This window comes from Macrobrachium rosenbergii, chromosome 3, assembly GCF_040412425.1.
Source record: "Macrobrachium rosenbergii isolate ZJJX-2024 chromosome 3, ASM4041242v1, whole genome shotgun sequence".
In the NCBI taxonomy this organism is placed as follows: domain Eukaryota; kingdom Metazoa; phylum Arthropoda; class Malacostraca; order Decapoda; family Palaemonidae; genus Macrobrachium; species Macrobrachium rosenbergii.
Genome location: NC_089743.1, coordinates 58,635,439 through 58,652,535, shown reverse-complemented (window position 1 = coordinate 58,652,535; position 17,097 = coordinate 58,635,439). Strand labels below are relative to the sequence as shown.

The following is a 17,097-nucleotide window of genomic DNA, read 5'->3' as shown; positions in this document are numbered from 1 at the left end:
GGGGAAGCAGAATCCAAACTGTGGAGGAGGACTGTATTAACTTCAAGAAACAACTCTCGGGCAGCACCTTAATCAAAGTGAAGGTAAGTAGTCGGTAACAGCTTTTAATGACAGCTCATCTCTGTCGACTAAGAGCGCGGCAAGGATCACAAACCGCGGAAAAGAGAAAGGAGAAAACAAACAAATACATGGCCAGTACCGGAGATCGACTTGGGATGTATAAGCATCACTTATGTGCCGCAAATGCAAACAGAATATGGAGGCATCAACTACATCGAAAGTGAATGCCTAGCATTAACTCAAATTAGTTACAAGAAGAATCATGACACAGTTGCTATGGCCTTCCGCTGGATGCTTTGCAAAGAGAATAGCCTACCAAGTACAGATAAATGGTAAAGCCATATAACAGAAAAAGGCTTGAAGACAACTATAACTCGAGGTACTCTGGGACTCTGCCTAATTTAGGTAAATAAAGAAACCCAGAAGATATCGCTGATAGATTTGCCATACCATGGGGCACAATAATTAAGGACAGAGACAGAGAAAATATAAAAAAAAATACCAAAATCTAAGGATGGGAGTATGGAGAAGACGGCATGCTGCAAGTGGAAGTAGTATCTCACCAAGGGGGCACTAGAAGTAATCACAGAGGACCTCAGGAGAAACCTGGAGAAGGTTGGATGCACAAACCTGGAACTGGGCTTGCTCCAGAAAAGTATACTGTTGGCTACCACACATCATCGGGATGCAGGTTGCAGCCCAATTCCAGACTCGGAGATACCAACCTGAGAAGGTTGTGAGAAAATAATAATAATAATAATAATAATAATAATAATAATAATAATAATAATAATAATAATGAACCAAACAAAAACTTCTTTCAGTTTTCTTCTGAAGATGGAAAGAGAAACCCACAAGATTCTCGTGTATAACTTGTTTACTGGTAAATATTTACATATTACTTTGATCTCGAGCACTTTCAGGTCCTAACTGTGACCCTTTTTCAAGAGATGAGGTAGTCAGGCTGGTTCAAGGCCCAGCAATCTTCTGGAACTTCTTCTCCCTGAGCTGTCATTTATACGAAAGCCATCGTATAAATGACAGCTCAGGGAGAAGAAGTTCAGCAATTAGGACCTGAAAGTGCTCGAGATCAAAGCAATATGTAAATATTTACCAGTAAACAAGTTATACACAAGAATCTTGTGGGTTTCTCTTTCAATAATAATAATAATAATATTTTAGTTGTGTTTGGTCTTGACAGCAGATACTACCATTTGACGTCAGTCATGTATTTGTTGCAAGAAAAAGAAATTGTAATAGATCTGACCAAGAATAAGAGGATTTCGGAGAAATTACATCAAAAAGATTTTTGCAGATAGAAAAGGATGAAATTTCTCAATCTCCTAAAGCTGGTGTTTCACTCTCAGATTGGAGTTTTTATACGTCCTTACTGTCATGGGTTCTTAAGTAAATCTTAATAAAGAAAGAGGAGTGAAGGGAGCTGGAGGAAACGAAGTAGTGTAGAAAAGACAGTGAAAAGGCTTTGTAGACGGCTCAGCTGTCCCGAAGAATTAAGTTCGTATTCGTCCAAGGATCACACGTAGATACTGTAAATTAAACTTTCATTTGTTTTAGCGATGCTGGCAGTAGTGTTGATGGTAGTAGTAGTAGTAGTAGTAGTAGTAGTAGTAGTAGTAGTAGTAGTAATGACGATAAAATTGAAATGCATGAAATATGTATTAACATGAGACTCGGTATTATAAGATGTTTTACTTATAACTAACTAGAGATTCAATAATTTTCTGCCGAAGATATGTCGTAGGAACCATTTAGACTTCCATATTTGGTCAGTAATTTAATAATCTTCCTCTTCGTTTTTTCGGTGAGCATACTAGTTTTTTTTAAGGATTTTCAGGAATTTTAGATTTTGTGTTCCATCGTGTGCCTACAGCACAAAACAGAATAAGTAAATAAAAATAAGAAAGATTGTCGTAGTATGCATGTGAAAAACTCTACGGGTTTATTTATCCATGTTTTAGTGCTGTGAAAGTCCATTGAGGGTATTATAATGTGATTTTCGTTTTTTTTAACATTATGATGTAGAATGTAATTTAATGTGATTTCTTCAGAAAATAATTAAGAAATATGTTGAGTGCAGTAATTGTATGATGTTGCAGCAAATGTTTTTTTTTACATCATCGTAATCATTATGCTGTTTTTTGTGTTAAGAGCAGGCAGTTGCCTGGAATTGTTTTTTTACCAATCCCCTACTCTAAGTTTAGAACCGCTGACTGTTAGTTTCTAGGCCAGTACTGTATACACTCATTCGTAGAGAGAACAAAATGAGCGGAACCGGATACGCTACTGTATAGACTGTGGAGTCATTTCTGGCTCTCTGCACCCATGTCTATGTTTTTCTCTCTGTTCCATTAGCAGTTAGACATATTTAATTCTGCTGTTGGTCACTTATGGGAAAGAGAATTTAACACGTCTGTTCATTGCTCATGAAAAAGAGATTTCTCTTTACTGCTGTGTGTGTTTTAGTCATTATATATATATATATATATATATATATATATATATATATATATACTATATATATATATATATATATATATATATATATATATATAATATATATATATATATATATATATAATAATATATATTTATATATATATATATATATATATATATATATATATATATATATATATATATATATATATATATATATATATATATGACATTATAGAGCAAAACCAAACAGTTTATTGGTTATTTTAGGCAAAGTGGAGCCATCATTTCTTTACTGATGTATGTGGTGTATGTATATATATATATATATATATATATATATATATATATATATATATATATATATACACACACACATATACATACATACTGTACATACAGAGAGAGAGAGAGAGAGAGAGAGAGAGAGAGAGAGAGAGAGAGAGAGAGAGAGAAAACAGCCATCAAATATTAACAATGCGTTCGCCAGTACTCCTAATTGCATTATTCGTAATATCTTTGTCTACCTTCAGCTCCTTGCCTCTGTGCCCCTCCCGTTCCCCGCAGCTCCCGGACTTCTCCAGTTTCATCACGTTTCGAACATTATCTGCGAGTTCACTGGAGCCGACGGGAAAAGCACACTCATCCTATTAACCGGAAAAGATATGGCGGCCGTTCTCGGTATGCAATTCATCACCATTTTTCCTCACAAATAACTTGAAGTATCGGGTGTTGAGATTGCTTAGAACCCCATTCTTCTAGGTTTAGTAGACTTACAGGAATGTTTAGGCTGCAATTAAATACAAGTTTGTAATATCGTTTTTTTTTTGCCACCTTTCTTTTCCGGGGCGGGATGGGGAGGGCGGGTGGTGTTATAATACAGGACTGTTACCTTTAGAATTTCTTTGACACCAAATATTTTGGAGTCAGTAACCTACATTTCACATCGGTTCCCAGTTATGCAACTGAAGGGCTTCGCGTGAAATTCCTTCGTAAATATTTCCGAAGAGGCATGCAACTGAGGCGAAGTGTAACCTTGTAAGACATCTTAGTTTTCGCTGAAACACATGCCAGTCAGAAGCCAGAAACATGCTCTTTCCGGCTCATTTAATTGTTATAAGGTTTCATTATCAGTCATTCAGAGAAACGATTAATCGTGCAAGTCAGCTGACACCTTCATCGGTCATTATTTACAAGAAAGCATTTTTTTAAAACTTGTCAATTATGTTGTTCTTCCTTGCACGTTCCACTTACAATTTTCTAAAGAATGGAATTATCTTAAAATGTTAAGAGATTGCTCCTATCAGCGATTTATTATTCGGCGCACGTTGATATCGTCAATCATTCATCTACAAGAAATTCAGTCGACTTTTAACGGATTGGTTTTCTAAGAAGAAACGGCAGTTGTGTTTGGAAGAACGACGGAAAGCGTCGCGCACAGCTTGACAACTGTGAGCCACGAATTTCTTCATAAACACGAGTAAACTGACACCAGTTCCCCTGCTGCCGCAAACGCAAACCAGATTGCACTTCTCTCTCTCTCTCTCTCTCTCTCTCTCGTTACTCAATGTTTACTAGGGCTTTCTTCCCCTGAACAAGGGAGTCGTAAACGGTAAGTTTCGCAGTACGCTTTCAAGTTCTTCCCTCCCGTTTCCCTGGTAGGACGGGAACCCAGAGAAGTTGTAGCGAGAGGGAGGGGAAGGGATGGTTGGTGGAGAGGGGGGATAGATACGATTCTCAGATAGCGTCGTTGTACTGATTATGCCGAGCTAGAGAGAAAGAGAGGTGGGGGAGGAAGTGAGGGGTGAGATGGGGGAGGAGGAGGCCGCGCTGGCCTCCCAATACCAAGAATTGGAATCAGTCGAGATTGTGGCGCGGCGATGGTGAGTCTTCGTCCATGGCTGCACGGGACCAGTACCACCTCGACACTTGTGGTGCGCTCACCAGCCGCTCCGCTTCAAACTCGTCCTGCCCTTGTTCTTCGCTCGTGGCACTTAATAAGACGCCACCAGCGTTGTCCAAGTGTTGTTCATTCCCGGCAACCTTACGGAAAGGATACCATGCTCGCACCGACTCCTTAGTGAGAGTCGAGAGAAAGGACTTGTACGCCAAAAGGAATGGATTCTACCTCCGTCGCTTTGTGTTCCGCAGACGAACGCCAATTTCCAAGAAGTTGTTCTGGTGCGGCGGTGTGTGTCGAGTGGAAAGACAAGTGAAGAAGAAAAAACTTAGTTCTAAGAGAGAGAATAGAAAGCTCTTCGTTGTAGTCAAGTTTTATATATAGATATTTATATAGTTTGACGATTTTTGTTTTTTTAAAAAAAGGTGCTTCCATCGGCTGTATTTTCAGTGTGAAATGTTTGATGCTTAGAATCAAAATCTGCTTAAAATTTCTCCAGTTATATCATTCAACATTTCAACTGTGGCAGTATACTTGGAATCTGCAAGACATTCGCCCGTCTGATTCTTACACTTGGGATTCTAATACTTAGCTGAAAGGTGAGTTGATCCATAAACCTGTTCACTTAACACTTGCTAATTTAGTTATGATTTTGAAATTGAATATGCTTCTACCGTTTTATTTTTAAAATTAAGAATGCTGTGAATTCTACTGATAAATTGGTTATGTTGTAAATCTGTAAAGAATTTTTTAAACCAATTTCCATCTAGGTAGGCAAATGTTTCTAGAGATAAATTATTATTTTTTTGTCGTTGCCAGTGCAGTATGCTGATTTCAGTATTGCTATTTAAATTGTTATTAATATTTCCCTGACAATCGGAACGCTCCTTCGTGCTTTGATTAACTCCGTCTTTCATTTTGAAAATCATGACTGCTATGATTACCATGACTAAATCGATTGCTTGTGCCCTCTCAAATAACATGGCCAGTTCCCGTGAGACGATGGTGTGACACGGGTCGGCCTCTTCAAAAGCGCCATGCGAGCAAATCCTCGGAATTCTGTTCCTTCCGTTGGCTGTCAATCATTTCCCTTGAACTGAGGGGTAGCTGTCAATTTTCTCCAGTTATTGAATTACCAATAAATTCTAGGAACCTCGCCCCACAGCCGTTCACAGTCGGGGAAGAGGGGACCGAACACGTGGGGGTTAATGACGCATTACGTCCTCTCTCTCTCTCTCTCTCTCTCTCTCTCTCTCTCTCTCTCTCTCTCTCTCTCTCAAGTTGATCATTGAAATGGGTAGGTTTGATTCACTTGAAATATTGCCCGTGCGTTCAGAGCGAGGGTAAATTTATCGCTGAAAACCCGTATCCATAATAAGAGAGAAAACATTCCTGAAGAAAGCTCTTTTCGTTAATGAGGACCAAATTGGTCAAATTTCAGACACTGATTTGTTTAAACTTGAACGGATCGATTAAAATAGCAAACCTTCATGGATAATGACAGGAAATCAGATTTTATAAGTAATCCTCGTCCCCTCCGGTTCAGAGGTAAGTCTGAAAAAAAAAATTGAGAGACAAATGTAAGTTTTTTTTGCTTGTATACTTCAACAGTAGTAATTCTATATGTGAGCGTACACAGAGCCGTCTTTTTATAACAGATCAATCACACACACACACACACACACACACACATATATATATATATATATATATATATATATATATATATATATATATATATATATATATATATATATATATACTATACATTATATTATATATGAGCTCAATGTTTACATAGTTTTGTTTTGAATTCCCTGACGTTGGCCACCCCTCCATTCATATATGCATTTCCTGCTGTGTTGGGGCACTCTTGCTGATTCGGGCACAATTTCTTTGTTCTTTCTTTTTCGGTTGCCGTCTTCACTCGGCATTTCGTTGAAGTTTTCCTTGTCGTCTGTAACACAGACTTTCATGTCTTTGGTTAAGTGTGAACTCGGCACATTCAGTCGACACTTTTTATTGTATTTTTTCTCATATTATTGAAAGCTCATTATTGCCTAAAGGGTAAAAGTATTTAATATCCGTCGTAAGAGGGAGACAGACAGACAGACAGATGCTGACACCGCTCTTACATTTTCTCAGAAACACTAGTTGGTCTGTGTTGACTGGAGGGGGAAGGAAAGGAAAGCGGAGAATATGGAGAGAGAGAGAGAGAGAGGGAGAGGGGGAAGGAAAAAGTGACACGCACGCAGAAAAGGGTGAATAAGAGAGAGATTAAGCAAAGAAGGAACAAAAGAGAGGGAGAACGGTAAAATAAGAGATTACAATAACTATGTCAGAAGTAAGAAAAGTGGCAAGAACTACGACGTAGAACGTTTAGAAAATAAGTATTAAAAAACCATAAATGAAAATAATTTGTAATTGTGTTAGTACTTCTGGTTTTATAAACTATATTAATGGAATTTTAATCAAATCGTAGAATAATTTCTAATTCTCTGAAGGAAATTTCATACGCGATTAATTGTATCGCCGCAAGATGAAACATCCATCATTTAGGAATATATTTTATGCGAACATTCCACTCCGCCTCTTCACTAAAAATGTCCATGATTTTGCCATGCCATCGAAATGTATGGATGGAGATTCAGTTATATTAAGAGAAAGTCGAAGAAATTACATTGAATATGAAAACATATTGATAAAAAATAAGATACGATATTAAAGTCTCTATATAGACAAGGAGTATCTTAATAAAACAAGTGACAGTCTGCAACTCGAGTTCTTTTCTTCTCGACCTTCTCTCTCTCTCTCATTCATGGAATCCAGCGAGGGGTGTCGTGAAGAAAGAGCCGCTGTGCTTCGTCCATGTTCCAAAACATTTCGTTCGCTCGTATCACCGCCGCGGTGGTGGGCTCGTGGGATGGTGAGTACACCCCCCCCCCTCCCCGCCCTCCCCATTCATTTCGTATTTCACGGTGGTGGGAAGTTCGTAAGGTATTATAGTTATTGGAATTGATAACCAACAGCTAACATACATATCATGTCCACAAATAAGTTGAATTTCGTGAGACTGTGTTTGTTATTCTCCATTTTCTCCGTGTTAATATAGAAGAGAGAGAACGTTATCCTTTGTGTTCTTCCTAATGGTTTAGTGGATTAGTTTTATACAGTGTAGTTGTTTTCTCTCATCATGGAAGGCAGGTGAAATTGTTGAGAGAGAGAGAGAGAGGGAGAGAGAGAGAAATGAGAAATAATTGAGAGAAGAATCGCCATTAGTAACCTCGTGGGAGGGAGGGAACGCAGGCAACCCAGGACCCTTCGTGGGACAAGCGCCAGTTCCCGCCAAATTTCCAGGAAATGTTACCGCCTCCCGTATGTTTGAATACTGTTGTGCAAATGTGGTCTACAGTTTTTTTTTTTTTTTTTTTTTTTTTTTGACGCTATAATTAGAATGCAAGACCTGCAGTTGGTATCATTACTTATCTTACGCCTTTTGCTTCGCATTTTGTATTTGTGTATTTTACAGTTAAATGCTGATTGAAGGTGTCGGATGTGAACAAGAATTGCTTTTTTGTGTAAAGGAGGCGGAAGAATTTTATTATTGTGTTACGTTTCTTCTCGAGCAGTTGGCTATAGTTACGCCTCATTGACGACCATTTTCGTCCTCTTGAATGATTAAATATCTTGTATCATAATAAATACGAACTAAAGGGACATCAATTCTTGAAAGAAGAATGCACACACACGCACATACAGTGTCGCCATATTTTCCGTGGCCCGAAGTCGTTAGACTTACACCAGCAGTTAGCAATAAAAATGAATGTACGTGGCTAACCCCAAAGCTATTATTTGTAGGGCGGGAGCAAAGGGAGTGGGGAGGGGATACGATGACATAGAGAGAGAGAGAGAGAGAGAGAGAGAGCGAGGGAGGTTGAACTGATGGTGTGGGTTGAGGATTCTTGGAATTTTAGGTACAGAAGCCGCTGTCGAAGAGCTTACACTCTTCCCCTGTGGGTTTCCGCCGTTATAAAGCTTATGGGGAAGAGAGAGGGAGAGAGCGATCCGTGGGTGCAGAAGGGAAGAATTCACCTCGGAGGAAGTCGAGTGATGCATTTCCCTGAAGGAAAGTTGTGTCAAAGAACCGTGTCCAGCTAATACTCTCTCTCTCTCTCTCGCTCTCTCTCTCTCTCTCTCTCTCTCTCTCTCTCTCTCTCTCTCTCTCTCTCACAAGCTCATTTGAGAATAGAAAGGAGTATAGAATGGCATTGGTGTACAGCTTCGTCATTTCAATCGAAGTCAGTTGCATTTAAGAAAGGGTGCGTTATTGGAAGGAGAAATATATATATATATATATATATATATATATATATATATATATATATATATATATATATATATATATATATATGTAGGATGTTTGTTTAATTCATGAGGAAAATTGATTTATCTTTACTTTGGTTTGTAAAATACCGAAGCGGAAGAACTGCGAGAGAGAGAGAGTCGAAGAGAGAGCCTCTTCCTATCCATCACTCTCCCCCTAAAACTCCAGGAAGCGAGGGCAAGAACGAATGTCTGGAAAAGGGTATTTGTGGTAAAAAGGATTCCTACGAACCGACTGGGAAAATCCTGACTGAATACGAAGTCTTAGTCCACTCATACCGGATACCAGAATTCGACGTAATCACTCCGTCATCTGGGCATTTGGTCATGGCGTAGCGTGAGAAGATAAAGTGGTGTTTATTTTTATCATAAGGAGAGAATAGTTGGCTTTGTGAAGGCTGTTCTAAAATATTATGATATACGGTTGTCATGTCATTTCAGGTGCTCGTACGCTTACGGAATTTGACACTTTATTCCCCCCGGTTGATTTTTGCATACAAAGGGAGGAGCAACGAGTACGAGAGACACTCGGAGAACATTGCACTTTACCTTGCATTCTTAACCTTTGCTTTGCAAGACCTTCCCTTCGCGTCTTTCCCAGATATAGCAAGGCCGTTAAGTTATATATAGAAGGCTTCTCTGAGTCCACGCTATCCCAGGTTTAACCGTCAACCACCTGTAGAGTGTCATGGTACATGAAGATACGTAGGCCCCTCACTCACAAACGCACGCACGCGTAGTACAGTATGCATGTTCACATACACCTACCATACATTCCATATACTGTATATATGTATGTGTGTGTGTAACAGCACAAATTTCGAAAAAGTTTTATACTTCTGAATTAAATCTATCTGCAATTTCGTATCTTTATTACGTGTACAGAATGTCTTTTAGTTTTGTAGTTCGTTGCGCTTAAAACGTTTTCAGTATTTTTTCATCTCTCGTTTCATTTTAATGTCAATATTGGTTGCCTCCGACCCTAGAGTTTATGAGCTATAACGTTTCCATTGATTTAATTGTTAAAGTACACCTGAAGAAGAATGCTGTTAAAATGTTTCTCAAGTTGAGTAATACGTTTTTAGATAGAAATTATAACAAAGCAGCACCGTGTATGTCTGTTAACATACAGTGACAAAGACGTCAGGTGTTTCTTAAGACATATTTTGCGTCGTCTGGCTTCGGGGTATTAACGTTGATATCCTGCTCTTAGAAGCGGTTTGGTCATGATTGTCAAATCTCCTAGAATTTGTGTTCGTGAATACCTTCCCTTCCGACTTGAGACGGTGTCTTGGAGTTGTGCACTACGACTACGATTTCATTTATATAACGGCTGACTGAATTAAGTCAATATAAACATGATGACGTCTGCTATTGTTTGAAGCCTTCTAATTCTATAGATCCATTGAAACTTTTTTATTCTCCAATAACGTTCGTTCTTACGGGCTTGGATGAATTCTAATTTCATCATTCAAGCTCGGCAACCAGCGGTGTGTGGCAACTTTACCAGCTGATTCAGGGAATGCGATGATGCCTGTGATCAAGCGCTACCAGACGTACGGAGAATAGATGACCTTCACCATGTTTAAAGCTCTCCTGTCTTCTTAATGAATTTTCTTTGTCGCTAAAAGACACTACTTTGATTTATTTTCAGCATGAAACAGTTTAAAATGCATCCAACATTTTGGTGAAGGCTTTGTAACAAAATGAGGGCGGGCACTCGGGTTTGAAGTTATACTCGGAAAAAACTTTCCAAGAGCTTTTCTTAGTAAACGATATGGGGGGACCCCGATATCGTAGGGGGTGGGGAGATTGAGAGAGCGACGTGGGTACATTATAGCGAGGTGACGGCGTTCGATGTAACGAGGCCAGATTCAGTCATTCGATCCTTGGGTGCGCTCGCTTGTCGTATATAGCAGCGGAATGCTCATTTTTAGATACTTCAGTTTAAAAGGTCAATTCATCTTCAGAAAATGTCACTTATTTCTAATAACGCCCTGGTGAAAATCCGCAATTAGAAAATGCCTGAAAAAGATTTAAATTGAAGTTTAATACCAGGCATAACAAAGCTGTAAGAAAAATATTCTGTACGTTTCGGTTCAAGATTACTTTCGTTGTGTGTGTGTGTGTGTGTGTGTGTGTGTGTCAGAGTTTTTGTGGTTTTTTTCTCTAAATTATTAGACTTGATGTAAGCGTTGACAAATTAATAGCAAGTCATGAAGATAGATACGGTTACTTGATATTTTAATCTTTTATTTTTGGTTTGCATAAGGGAACTGGAGCGACAGAGCAAAGACTGTTAGACCATCATCCTGTATCGAATCATCTATTGACAGCTTCTGATTCCTAGAAGCTTCTCTTCCTAGAATACAAACAGTAGACCGCTGGTGCAAGTCTCTCTCTCTCTCTCTCTCTCTCTCTCTCTCTCTCTCTCTCTATATATATATATATATATATATATATATATATATATATATATATATATATATATATATATATATATATAATATATAAATATACTATATATGTGTGTATGTGCCCATACGTAACGTGTGTACACACACATTGTGTGAATGTATGCACGTGCGTGTGTGTATATGTATATATATATATATATATATATATATATATATATATATATATATATATATATATATATATATATATAATTAAACAACGCAGTACATGGTGTAATACTCCCACATCATGACTGATATTTCCCCCCACAAATGATATGAAACGGTGTAACTGAAAGTTATTTGAATGCATGCATTCCTCAAAAAAAAGAAAAACTGGATTGTATAACTTCTGAAAAACTATACGTTTTCACCCATGTTATTTCCCTCCCTCTTTTTTTGTTGCATAATTTTTTCTTGTTATTAGGAATTCTGCTTTCAGCTGTGGGTTGTCATTTTGTATGTACTGTAGAAGTATATCTGATTTCGTCATAATATGTTTTTTTTTAGAATATTTTGTCCATTATATAGTACTAGTTGAGGATTGATGTTAACCAATCTGTTGGATTTTTTCTCGGACTGAGCATCTTTTCTTTTCTTTCATTTGCAGGTATTCGTATCGTCCGACGGCCTCCTCATCTCTCCTCACCATGCAAGTGTGTCCAGGCTGCCATACCAGTCTCCCAAGTCCGCAGGCGCCCTGCGCCCTCTCCCCTGCAGCGCCTCCTGCGTCTCATTGGCATCCCACAACTACTCTTACTCCAGGGGTGGTCCAACCCCCCTACGTGTGCGGAAGGATGTTCCAGATGTCGACCGCATTCCCCGGAGTTCCTTCAACGGGGACTTGCCAAGTGACCTCCCCAGTTGACAGATGCATCGTCGTCCCCACTGAGTCCTGCCACGTCTTATGCTACCTCACCTGCCCACACAATTGCTCTGCCTTCCGTAGCACCTGCCCGACCGCCATCAGCAAGCTGCCTTGTGCCGTTCCCGAAGCGAGGAATTCCTTGCATACCTCTGGCGGGGGACTCGTCGAAGGTGAGAAGGACACCAGTCGAAGTATATCCCCCGAAGCCAAGGTTAACTACCCCGTTAGTCTCAACCCTTTCCTGAACACTTCCTCTCCCCTGACGGCGTCGGTTAACAAAGTTTTAAGTGACCCCTCTTCCTCCCCACACAGAAGCCCCTCTCCCGACGGGGTTGAGTCTGTGTGGACGGCAGCCTTAGATAACAAAGTGTTGACGACGACCAGGATGGCCTTAGAAGAGAGTGGATGGTACTACGGCCCATTATCTTGGCAGCAAGCAGCATCCATGTTGCAGTCAACGGAAGTGGGAACTTTCTTAATCAGAGACTCTGCAAGCCCCATGTGTCTTTATTCCCTAAGTGTGCAAACTGTCAGTGGGCCAACCAGCGTTCGAATCCATTACTCTTACGGGAAGTTCCGTTTGGATTGCACGGGTCACAGCCAAAAACTCATGCCAGAATTCGGAGGTCTAGTCGAACTTGTGGAGCATTACATCCACTCGAACTCGTCACAGGTTTGGGTGGACCATGAGGGCAAGACCTTCAGTCCCATCAACATCAGGAAGCCCCTTCGGAGGTCTGCGCCTTCTTTGCAACATTTGTGTCGCCTGGCCATTAACTGCACTTTCCCAAAGACGAGCACCAGAGGATTACCTGTTGCTTTGAAGAGCTTCCTTGAAAGTTACCCCCACACCTGCTGACCTCATCTCTCCTAAGTTGTGGGATGACCTTAGGTCATGCCACTGATCGGGCTCGTTCATTTGTTCCTTTACAAACGTGGGATGACCCCATGAGTGTTCTTAAAGAGGGTGCTAAAGGCTCCACGCCAACTACATTTAGGTAGAAAAACAAAAACAAAAGACGTCTGGCGCCGAAAGGGTTCACATGAAAGGTGTCAATGCCAGCGATGTTGAACACACATTGCCGGTGACCAAGGAATGCGCACATGAGTGCCAAGTGGGTATTTATAATGCAACTCCTTTTAAGGGTGCCAAAACAAGCAAAAAAGTGAGAGAGACTCAAATTAAACTGACTTCTGTGCCTCTGTGATCCTACTGACATTTTGGTAGCTATTTTAATGGACCAACAAAAGGAAAAACTTTTTTTTTTTTTTTTTTTTACCCCTCCCCCTTTTTTTCATCAGTAGCTTTGCGTTATATTGGGCTGCGGATGTCACACACATGCCAAGGGATTCTCATCGCCCTGTTCAAACTTTTCTTGTAACGATTATTTTAATATTAAGGTGTCTCATAAAGGAACGGAAATTATACTTCCATGATCTCAATGAAGCCAAACCCCTGCCTGCCTTCCCCCTCGCCCCCATCGTCTACGATGACTCCCCACAAGGCCCTCCTGTGGTCATGCCAGTTGGAAGAGAAATGCAATGCTGGTCAAGAAAGAAATAAGGCGCAACGCCTTGATAAATGAATGGTTTATATACAGCTCTGTGTATAAGTATTAGGTACACGTATCGTTTATGTACATAATTTCATAATCGCCCATGCATATCCACATCATGGAATGTAGGAGAGAAGACACCCCAACTTGTGCCTCGTTTAGGCACTGACAATTGTTACGTGCCAGTCGGTGAGAAATTTTTCGAAGTATTTACTAATGAACTTTATTTTCATTTAAATTAATTCTAACCGTGAGAGGAATGAAGTGGCCTTTGTCACTTTTGTTTTGATAATTGAAGTTCCGCCATTTGCCGTGTTTTTGTAGTAAGATTTGATCATTGGGCAAAAGTTACCGATAGGTAAAGTTGATACTTCATTTTTGAAGTTCTGTCAAAAATGGAACCAACACCTTGTCACCAGGTTGAAGATATAAACGTGTGCGGATGTAATGTCAATAAGAGAACGAGGAAGTCCTTTTCTAGGACGAGAAGCTCTTTAAGAACGATAAATCTGTCAAACGCACAAAATAACTCCATCTTTTTCAAGATTTTTTTTTTATTTGTGAATGTCACAACAATGCATCCTAGTGAGAAAGAATTTGTTATTTCAAAGAACTGTTACGCAAATCAAAATATCTTCCATCCACTTCCTAACCCAGTAGCATGGATAGTGTGTTAGCTTCGGGGAGGGATGCGTAAACTGCAAAGGAAGCCTTGATCTAATACTAGTAGCATATATACTTAAATCGTGAAATATCTACATATTAATAGGTTGAGTTTCCTTAACAAAAGTACACGAAAGACATAATGAGAATAGAGAACGATGATGTCACATCAAAATTGAGGTACCCATTTCCATGTCCCCTTCTCGCTGTCCTTCTGCGGTCTGAAATGGAAGGTGAGGAGCGAGACTCAGCCAGCGTCTGTAAACCCCCAGGATCCTTTGACTTCTCTGTCTTATCAAGGTGAACTGATACCTGAGCGAAGAGTGTCTGATGAGCTGTGATTTTACATAAAAACGATTCTTGTGGCGACACACATTTGAGTTTTTCTTTCACGAGCGGGAAACTATTTTGGATAACCGTGATGTTCATGTATGATATATTTATTTAGACGTCGTATGTATTACCCTATGTATGCTTCAGAGGGTCAAAATGAAAGACTTCTCAAGTGTTGTACCTCAAGAATACCTGTCTTTAATTTTATAAGAAAAACAAACAGTGGTTTATTGACTAGTCTTGTGACTGAGGAACTGTCAGGGTATTAATCCATTGCCTGGCCTTAGCAATCATTGACATCATTGGTATCGCTGTTGATAACAAGTTAGTTTTCATATATACCTTTGGAAATGTCTTACCTGTCTTGGCGTTTTTTCTTCCAAGAAATACAAATTAAAATGAAAATCAAAGCATTTTAGCGTGTAATGTGAGCGCGCTTCTTTCCTTTATTTTCGAAAAGTAACCAAAATTTGGATGATTTTCAAAAGATTGCTAAGGGTTTGGCAAACCAGCTTGCTTGTGTAACGCAGTGAAAAGTATTTTGTACTTCTGCCATTTATATACAATGTATATTACAAATTCTGAAAAACTATTGTGGCCCAGTGAAAGAAATTTAAGAGTACAGGACAGCGGGGATTGTAATGTATGAAGGTGACGATTTTGTTCCCGTAAATTCCTTGGCTTCTGTTGGTTAATGAACAATTTTTTTTAAGCTCATAAGTTTTTATGTTAATATTTGTTCTTTTGTAATCTATATGTGATTCAATTTTTATACTGTTAATGTGTTTGTCATTTTTTTCTGTATTTATTTCTAACGACAGCAAGTCGTTTTACCTCATTCAACATTATGTATTATTATTATAATTATGTATTTTTGGCACCTACGGTCTCTTTTCTGGTGTACTGATCACGTGCAAGCAAGTCATGTCAGCCAACAAGGATGAAAGCAGCGGAGAAATGAAGAAAACGAGAATATCCGTATGATTGTAGTTACAGCCCCGCCCTTCCGGTTTCCTTCTTTTTAGTTCTTCGAATTCTCTTCTGTAAATAATACCACCACTGAGAATCTTTATACACTCACCCGGACCAGTATTATAAGACATTGTGGTTCTATTTTAAACAGTCATTTTTTCCCCAGACTAGTCGTCTCTTAATATAACTCAGGTGGATTTTGTTGATTAAGGAAGGGTTGTCAATGTCGTTTAGTGATTTTCTTCTTGTCTTCGCGAAGACTAAATAGATGAACAAAATGAGAAGGAATATGATGCCTGACTTCGTGTCTTAGACCAGAAAAGAACTCTGCTGGAGAGTAAGAGAGAAAGAGAGTGAAAGAGGGTGTGTATTTGTAATGGTATTTATGTACGTTGAAATGTCCAATGTGAATAAATATATTTTGACATATAGAAATTGTTTTATTTCACACCAAGCTACTTTTAATTCCATTCATTTTATTTCATTCCGCCTTCACGAGGAAATAGAAATTTGGTTGAATAATATGAAGGTTGCTTAAAAAGAATTAGCTTTCAGATGACGGATCTGTGCATGGTTAGTGAAAAGGAAAGGATGAAATATGTTTCAGTTTTACAGTCTTTATTTTTAGCACAGCATCTTGCCGCCGTTTCCTTTTCATTCCAGGAAATTAACCAACTTCAAAAGAAACACAAGTGCTCTGGTGACAGAGTCTTTTTGTGCAGTGGATTTTGCAAAAGAACCTGCCTCTTGAGACCTTGAAAGACGTAATGCAACGACAAATGTGAATGTGAATTTACATTGAATGTATTAAATGTGGTCGCCCTTGCCTACGGAAGTGACCAAAAGTCAAATGTTTGACGAAATGGGATCTATAGACTATAATGACCACAGAGAAAGAAAACGCTTTGCTACTGATCAATGAAAACGTGAATGCACTACAAAGGCAAATGGGATTTATGATTGAATGAAAATTAGGCTCTCGAGCCAAGCATCGGGCAAAAAGGGCTTAATTAAGCCGGTGGTAAGAGTGAGTTGGAGTGGTTGAACAGCAAGGTAAAGAGATCCAGAAAATGAAGAAGTACAGGGATCTGAAGGTGAACTGGGAGACAATCCCATAGTTGCACTAAGGACTATTAGTTAGAAAGGTTAGACAGCAAGACTGAAGAAAGAAAACGGGAACCGAGGTATCGTAAAAGGCTAGACAAGTGGGTGTAGCTAAGTGCCAAAGGGACGCTGCAGACGCCTTTATTAATGCCCATAGAGCACCGAGTGAGGTGCACTGCAGGCACTACCCCCAACGGTAAATGAAACAACGTTATCAAGATCTTTTTAATCGGTTTACTGAGATAACTAAAAAAAACCCTGAAAGTTTCAAAATTTTGAAAGATATAGCGCTAGGTGCCACGTTCGAACCAACGTAAGTAAGTGTTTGGTTAAAACCATTTGTGC

At 39.3% G+C, this 17,097-nt stretch overlaps 1 protein-coding gene across 1 annotated transcript; it reads left to right on the top strand.

The window, feature by feature from the left end:
* Nucleotides 1-3,919: 3,919 nt before the first annotated feature.
* Nucleotides 3,920-16,083, top strand: LOC136855980 (cytokine-inducible SH2-containing protein-like). Its single transcript, XM_067133533.1, has 2 exons — nucleotides 3,920-5,016; nucleotides 11,867-16,083. Exon 2 carries the CDS (start codon nucleotides 11,907-11,909, stop codon nucleotides 12,981-12,983), a length of 1,077 nt encoding a protein of 358 aa, XP_066989634.1. The 5' UTR covers nucleotides 3,920-5,016; nucleotides 11,867-11,906; the 3' UTR covers nucleotides 12,984-16,083.
* The last annotated feature ends 1,014 nt before the right edge of the window (nucleotides 16,084-17,097 follow it).

Coding starts and splice junctions, on each gene's coding strand:
- LOC136855980 (XM_067133533.1), top strand. CDS start 11,907: ATGCAAGTGTGTCCAGGCTGCCATACCAGTCTCCCAAGTCCGCAGGCG.